We start from the raw sequence: 8,412 nt of genomic DNA on the forward strand, positions 1-8,412 counted from the left end.
TGTGTGTGAGAGAGAGAGGCAGACAGACAGACAGACAAAGTCAGAGAGAGAGAATGTGTGTGTTACAGTGCCTGTGTGTGATAAATTGCTTTTGCACGTCTGTGAGACAGTGGGCTGTGAGTGCAAGAGGGGAGAGTGTGCGTGAGAGAAAGGGTGTGTGAGATGATGTGTGTGTGAGAGACAGAAAAAATGTGCGTTTGAAGAGTTATTATTTGTGTTTGACGGTGTGTCTCTTCTTGAAAGTGTGTGTGTGTGTGGAGAGGCAGGGAGAGTGTGTGTGGAGAGTCTGTGTGAGATTCTGTGTGTGATTGAGTGTGTGTTTATGTGAAAAGGAGAGTGTCTATATGAGGTAAAGTGTATCCGCCCCCTCATTTACCCTATTCACTCTCTCCATCACTAACAAGCAGTGTCAGCAGTGTGTGTATTATATACAACATGCACTGCAGCAACTCACCAAGGCTCCATAGAATACACTGTCCAAACCCTCTGTCTTTACATCCTAACAGGACAAGGGCAGCAGCCAGGTATGAGCACTATAACCTGCAAGCTCCCCTTCAAAACACACACCAACCTGACTTGAAACAATATCTCGGTTCATTCATAGTCGCTGGGTCAAAATCCTGGAACTTTCTGCCTAACAGCAGGGCGGATGCCTGCTGCACATGTACTGCAGTTGTTCAAGGATGCTTCACATCAACACTTTCTCAAGGAACATTTAGGGAAGATTAAAAATTCTAGCTGAGCAAATAACTCTAAAATGTCTTTAAAAGATTAAACATAAGATGTAAATGAATTTGCCCCGTGAAGTTTCATACTGAATAGGTCAGGGACTACTGTATTACGGAGCACGATATAGTAAATCTCACTTTGCATTTGTTCATCGAACATTCCCAAAGCCGGTACATCACTGCTTAAAAATCATCCAATTCTCCCTCTACAGCCTGAACTTTCTCCTCTTTCTGATGGTCACAATATGCTTTAGGGATCTCATTTCTGAGATGCCGAGTCAAACATCAAGTTAAACTGCCACAAACGGTGAAACAGTTGAGTGCCCAGCAGATAGATTTTTTTTTCAATCTATCAATTTCATTCAGACGAATTGATCAATTTTCAACTCACAATAGAACATTAATAACCTATTTTATTCATTTCAGAACTCCTCTCGACTTTTAATTATGTAACTATCTCACTCCTAGAAAACAATGTAAAAAATGTCATTTCGCTGAAAATGAACAATCAAAAATAAAAGATTCAGGACAGTCCAATGTCCCTAACAGAGATGCAGTGACACAGTAATTGTTCAATGTCCCCAGCAGAGATACAGTGACACAGTAACAATGTCCGTAAGAGGGATAGAGTGACACGGTAAGAAGTCAGCAAACCAATAAACATTTGCTTTGAAAATCATTGCCAACAAAAAAAAATCAAGGAAAAACATTTTATCGAGCTGATCGTAGCTGATGAAATAAAGGTTTTGTTTCTGAATTCATTTTCGATACAATTAAATACTCTCTAAAACGGATTGTATTTTGCACGCCAGTGCAATATTCAAGTTTTTTTATTTTTAATTAATCAGCACCAATATTATATTTTAAGTTCTTGTTAATTGGCAGTTAGTTCTCCTGTCAGCTGTCTTGAACTCAGTAATAAAATGGGTTTGCAATCATGCCAAACGTGCTTCTCCCTCCAACATTGTTAAATAATTAAGTTACAATTCAATCTTAGACAATGTTAAACAATAATTAAAATTACTGAATGGAAACTTTTAGACATCTGCCATTCATTTACTTCAATTTAATCACATTGTCATACTTTATTTTCACTACAATTAATTTATTATGACCTACAAAATGCATACCTCTGAGTTTGGATAGACTGTAATGGCCTGGCAGTTTGAAATCAATAATACTGCTTCCTAGATATAGTAATTTAGATCATCCACATAACTGAATTACTGAACACATTGTTTAATTAAAGAAAATCTGAATTAAACCGTGCAAACACAAAGAGGACAATTGATTCAAATCCTCTGTAACACTATAACATGATGCAGAATATAAGTTTTTCATCATTATAATATTTAATAAGAGTTAAACACAGAGTTCAGATAGAGTCGATTCTTCTATTCTATCATTTATTCTTCCCATAATTCTATCCTGTGTTCAGCAGTAATTGGAGACATGATGTTATTATTAACTGCAAAGCTAATATTATTTTTATAATCTTTATAATATCATAACATTTTTATATAAATTAATCTTTTTGCATTTCAAGCATTTATTTGTCAATCTCTAGCCAGTTCCCGTTGATAATTTACTACAACTCAAACACAATCATATGAACAATTTTGCTTGAGTGTCAGTGAATTCCATCTGTCAGAAAACTCTGTTCACTCTGCCAAATTTGTACAAACTGCTTTATTCTAATTGATCAAAGGTCAAATTCGACAACAAAAATAAACAATAAAAAAAACCTGATGTTCATTTTAAAACTGCCTTTGCCTTTTTAAAATCTTCCTGTCTGTCTCAAATCCCAAAAACTGGGCAAAAATGTATATTTTTTTCTGAAAATGAGCACATCAAATATAACAGATTCAGGGTAGTGTAATGTCCCTAACAGAGAGACAGTGAATTGTAATTCATGATTTATTTTAACATGTCAGCATCAGTTAACATGAATAACATGCCCTAACATATATATTCTTTTTCCGAAAGCTTTTTTTTGCTTTATCCCTACCAAAATATTCAAACGTAGTTTTATTTTCATTTAGCCAGAACTGCTCAGTATCACTGAGTTGAAACAATGCAAAAAGAATTGAGAAACGCCAAACCATTTCACAAATTTTGAGATGAGATTAGAAATTAATTACCTCGATATCTAATTGAAAAAAAAACTTGGAAGGAATAATCTAGTTGCAACTGCATAAAAAAATGTAATACTCCAATACAAAAATTGTCAAAAAGCAACGTCTTCTTCTGCAAAACTCGAAGTCCAGTGAATGCGAACTTAGCCTGGGATATACCGATTAATGCAAAGTATCTTGTTCAACTGAGCGCGGCCGTGAAAACAGCAGGTCATCATTGAAGTAGCTTCTGGAATTGTCACAAAATATTTCCAGTCTGGAAAATGTTCTTGTCATGTTAATTGTGTGAAAAAGCACAACGGAACTATTAAAGGGGATTGTTGCCAAATTATTCATATAAAATAATCTGAGGTGAATCTGGAGTTATGTTACTGATTAATAATTGTTTGATGTATTTTTTTTTACTATAAAACTTGTTCATGAGAATTTTGTGATTGCAGCAAAGACTTAGTGTCCGACTGAGCGTTGTAAGTCATGACTTACTTGAATTTGTGTGTTAGCTAAAATTTATAAAGATGTTGTGACATCTTTTAGTTCTTCCTTGTCCCCAAACCTGCTTGTTTTCTCCCTGCAAGGATTTTCAAACTCAAAGATTGTTTGCGGTCAACCAGAAAACGTCTAAGCCTCAACGGCACCGTTAAAACATTATTTAAGCAACACAGAAAAAATGCCACAAATCCAATCCATTTCACAAATTTTAAACATTCGCAGTGACTACACCACAGAATCTCCTCAGCAGTAACACAACAAAACACATTAGTGAGGGAATGAATCCGTTTCACAGAAAAACAGCTCAATTGTCCATTCAACGGAATCAAATGTAACATTGCAAAAACTCTCAATATCGAATCTAGCAAACCAGCTTTTAACCAATTATTAAACTAAACAGAAATCTGGGATAATACTAATAGCATTGCGAGGACGTGGAATATGTCCAACAAATTAGTATAACAACTTTATCACATTTTATTTATATTGGGTCGCATTTCAAGCACATTTAAACATTTGGATGATAAAAGTTCCAGCCATCAAATGCCACCGAGATTAAACATTGCAGGTATTCCAAATTGTGAATGCAGTAAGAAACTATGTTCTAAACGAATGGTGTAAACTGTTATCACCTAAGATTGTAAACATACAAATACAATAAAGCCTGCCTGGTTTCTGCTTGCATCATGCGTTAAGCAGTTGCAAACCCGCAGAATGCTGGTATTCAATCACAAAACGTGCAACAGCTCAGTGTCACTAAGTTCAAAAATGCAGAAACACCAAATTAATTCACAAATTTTACGTATTTAAAGTCACCCAGATACATAATCTCCTCACCAGAAAAAAAAACGCATCATTGAGAGACTGAACCCCGCTTCAGGCAGAAGCAGCACAAATCTGCAAACACTTACAACAGAATCAAATGTAACATTTACAGAAAAAGCTTAATATAAATTCCAGCCAATTCGCCCAACACCAGAATAATTAATGTTTACAATAGCCAGAAAATATTGCACAGCAGCACCAGCACTGTGAGTGAGTGGAACATTTTCACTGGATAAATATAGACATTTTAGAACTGTTTTTAAAATATTGGGTTAGATTTCAAATACTTGCGTAGTAGATAATACAACACGCAGCCACTAGATGTCGCCGAGATTAAACACTGCAGAAACGCTGAACTGTTTAACAGACGTTCGACATTTAAAGTAACAACCACACAGCAGCGTCAACAGGTAAACACAAAATCACAACAACTTGGAATTGAATCCCTCAGCAGCACCTACTGTCAAGAAACTGCGGAATTCTAAAACCCCTTTGCAGCAGAATCACAGGAAACATTGTAACAATTCACAATCCAAAATCCACCAAACCCACATTTATGTTACCAGATGGATTATTAGTGTAGACAAATGTAACAAGCAAAGGCAGACATAAACCAGTTACTCAATAAGTGCATGGTTCTTACCTGTAGTCACCGTCACCATGGTCCCTTGTCCCCAGTAGTCGTAGTAGTCACAGTGTCACCTTCCCTGGGCTGTGTCATACAATAACCTTCACTGCAAAAATTAGACACAAAACCATCATTCTTTTAAATATCCACAAACCAGAGGAAAAGCAAAGTCAATTAATGTTCATTAAATTATAATTGTATTTCTGGATATCATTTGCCATTCATAAATTACCCTAAGGTGTTATATTTCACAGAATAGCACATGAAAATGTTGTTGAAAACACCAACTGCTAATTGTGTAATTATCAAGATTTTCATTTTCATTTTTGTCATGAGGTCAGTGCTGGACATAAATAATATTGTACTGTAATTAAAGTTGGAAGTTAAGAGTGACACTAATCCAGCTTCAATCAATCAGTGCTGAGGGGTTTTTGTATTGACAGTAACTGCTGTGCCATCCAGGTATCACAGTGAGACACAGCATGACAAATACTAAGGCAGACTGTTAACTGTAAAATACACAGATTTGATTTCACTGCTATTTCAAAAGCCTGTTTCCATCTCGTTAAGAGTAGGTCAGTGAGGTATTTCATTTTTTTTTTACTGGTCTTTGTATTGATAAAGGGGGTTAGAAAATTTTCCACTCACGGTGCACATTCAGCATGCAAATCAATAACAATAAAATTGAAGCATTTTATAAACAAAGAAACAAAGAAACAAAGAACAACCCAGCACGGGAAACAGGCCCTTCGGCCCAACGAGCCCGCGCCGCCGCATCGCCCTACACCTATTCTACCCTGCATGTCTACGAATGGGACCCTACTCAGTCAGATTCAGGGAAGAAATAGTGTCAATTTGGTGGAAACCAATTAGCCTAAGAGCACATCTTTGGGGTGTGGGAGGAAACCGGAGCGCCCGGAGGAAACCCACGCAACCACAGGGAGAATGCGCAAACTCCCACAGACACAGGCCCAAATCCATGTATCTGCACAGCTAGCAGTGCTAGTCACTGAGCTGTTGCGGTGCCCGTCTATCGGTCCAGGATCAAGCACACACACCGACATGAAGTACTAGGCCACTCCTGGACTTCCAAGAGCAGCCCACGCACAACCTGCCGTGTGCATGCCCCTCGCTTGACACGAGGTGGACCTCCACCTGTGGAATAAAGACAAAACATATTAGTTATACAGCCTGCCCTTCCGGTGTCTCCCGAGGTTTACCCTATTTAATAGCCCCTACCATATCCCTCCATTCCCGTTTCACTCATATGCCTATCTAACTGCATCTTAAACGAGTCCAACGTGCCTGCCTCCACCACCCTACTCGGTAGCGCATTCCAGACCCCCACAACTCTCTGTGTAAAGAACCTTCCTCTTACCTCCAAATTATACCTCCCCCCCCTCACCCTTAATTGATGACCTCTTGTGTTCGTACCCAGTCTAGGGAGCAGTCTCTCACTATTAACTCTATCTATTCCCTTCAGTATCTTATATACCTCTATCATGTCCCCTCTCAATCTCCTTCTTTCCAAGGAGAATAGCCCCAGTCTCTTCAGTCTCTCCTCGTAACCCAGTCCCCCCATGCCAGGCAACATCCTGGTAAACCTCCTCTGCACCCTTTCCAGAGACTCCACGTCCTTCCGGTAATAAGGTGACCAGAACTGGACGCAGTACTCCAAATGCGGTCTAACCAACGTTCTGTATAACTGAAGCATTAGACGGCAGCTTTTATACTCTAAGCCCCTTCCTATAAAGGCTAACATCCCATAAGCCTTCCTAACAACGTTCTCCACTTGTGACACAACCTTCATGGATTTGTGGACCTGCACTCCCAGGTCTCTCTGTACATCTATACTCCTAATCGGCCTACCTTTTATCACATAACTCCTCTCTGCATTATTCCTTCCAAAATGCACCACCTCGCATTTGTCAGGATTAAATGCCATCTGCCACCTATCTGCCCACTGCACCAACCTATCTATATCCTGTTGTATCACCTGACAATCCAGTTCTGTACCCGCCAACCCTGCCATCTTGGTGTCATCAGCAAACTTGCTGATCACACCACCTACTCCCTCTTCTAAGTCATTTATGTAGACTACAAAGAGGAGAGGTCCCAGTACCGAGCCCTGCGGCACACCACTGGTCACTGGCCTCCAGCCCGACAAGGTACCCTCCACAACTACCCTCTGTCTCCTATTTCCCAACCAGTTCTCAATCCACCTAACTACCTGGCCTCGTATCCCATGCGCCTTAACCTTTTCTACATCTTTTCTATATCTTAAAAAAAACAATGCTCCTTCTACCTATTATTTTGTTGAACCCTCATTTAGTTTGGCATTTAGCAGTGGCATAAATCACAAATTTAAGCAAAATCGTTCTCTGAGGTTTTTGTATGAGGATGTCGCTTTGCTAAGCATTGTGAACCCACTGTTGTATCACAGTGACACAGGCCGGGACAAAAACTGCACTCACTTTGTTCAGTACTGCCGCTCAATATTCACTTCAAATGCACCATTAGTTCTGTTCTAATTTAAAATTTAGGCAAATGTTTATATCACACAATCTATCAGAAATGTCAAAACGGGTAATATATCCAGTGTTGTACTTGCTGAAACTACAACAAATATAAAGTCTGTGAAAAGCTCACCCCATTAATGTCGGTACGTTTGTTAAATTGTACTGTTAAATGTTTTGTTTGATACTTTAAAAAAAATGGTTTGGTTCTGAGCACTGTTGTTAATATCATATTTAAAACAGATATTGACCTTCAGGTTATGATGGAAGTTGCTGACTTCTCTCTCGAGCTGTTCTTGTTCGGGTCCATCCCTGGTTCCTCTCGCTGTGGTCCCTTGCACAGTAATAGATGGCGGTGTCTTCGGTCCTCAGGCTCGTCATCTCCAAAGCGAAGATGTTGTTTGAAGTGTCTTTGGACGCAGTAAATCGATTCTTAATTGATGGCGCGTAGTAGTTGTTGGATGAACGCCAGTAGCTAACCAGCCACTCCAGCCCCTGTCCGGGAACCTGTCGGATCCAACCCATATAGTAGCTGCCAAGATTGAAGCCGCTGGTTTTACAGGTCAGTTTCAGGGAGCCTCCGGGACGCCCGGTCTCTGCCTCTGGCTGAGTCAACACAACATCCGACTGGACACCTGTAAAAATAGATCAAAAATCCCGTGGATTAATCCGGATGAAATGACTGCTGTTTCTGAGACATTTCAGCGATAGACGAACATGGAGACAGTGACAGTCAGAGATTTGGACAATAAAATATTACTCACCGGATAAGAAAGTCAGCAACAAACTGAGAGAAATGGCTGACCTCATCTTTCTGGTGATTTGGGGGAAATGGTTGTGTCAGGAACTCAGTGAACAAACCAGCTCCCGGACTGTTGGATTCCGGTCCCAGTGAGCGGTATTTAAATACCCGGCAGAAGGGGGCGGCTTTCCAGGCGCCGCCTGTTGATTCCCTGCTGGAGGCGGCGCCTGGATCCACGTCCCACCTTCCACACCCCCAACAGAATGGACTCGGAGATTTACAATAGATTAATATTAAAATTGACATTTTATCTGTGTCGGGATATTTGTTTGTCTGAAATGTTCATTGT

General features: G+C 39.6%; 1 protein-coding gene across 1 annotated transcript in view; it reads right to left on the minus strand.

The window, feature by feature from the left end:
• LOC145362434 (Ig heavy chain Mem5-like) overlaps nucleotides 1–8,131 on the minus strand; it is a 31,643-nt gene extending 23,512 nt beyond the window's left edge. The window contains exons 1-3 of the mRNA XM_080218464.1: nucleotides 8,086–8,131; nucleotides 7,656–7,956; nucleotides 4,821–4,864 (exon numbers count right to left, since the gene is read on the minus strand). Coding sequence (XP_080074590.1) covers nucleotides 4,821–4,864; nucleotides 7,656–7,956; nucleotides 8,086–8,131 — 391 coding nt within the window. The remainder of the gene's footprint in view (nucleotides 1–4,820; nucleotides 4,865–7,655; nucleotides 7,957–8,085) is intronic.
• Between the last annotated feature and the right edge of the window lie 281 nt (nucleotides 8,132–8,412).

This window comes from Carcharhinus amblyrhynchos, unplaced genomic scaffold, assembly GCF_965287045.1.
Source record: "Carcharhinus amblyrhynchos unplaced genomic scaffold, sCarAmb.v2.hapA scaffold_38, whole genome shotgun sequence".
NCBI lineage: Eukaryota > Metazoa > Chordata > Chondrichthyes > Carcharhiniformes > Carcharhinidae > Carcharhinus > Carcharhinus amblyrhynchos.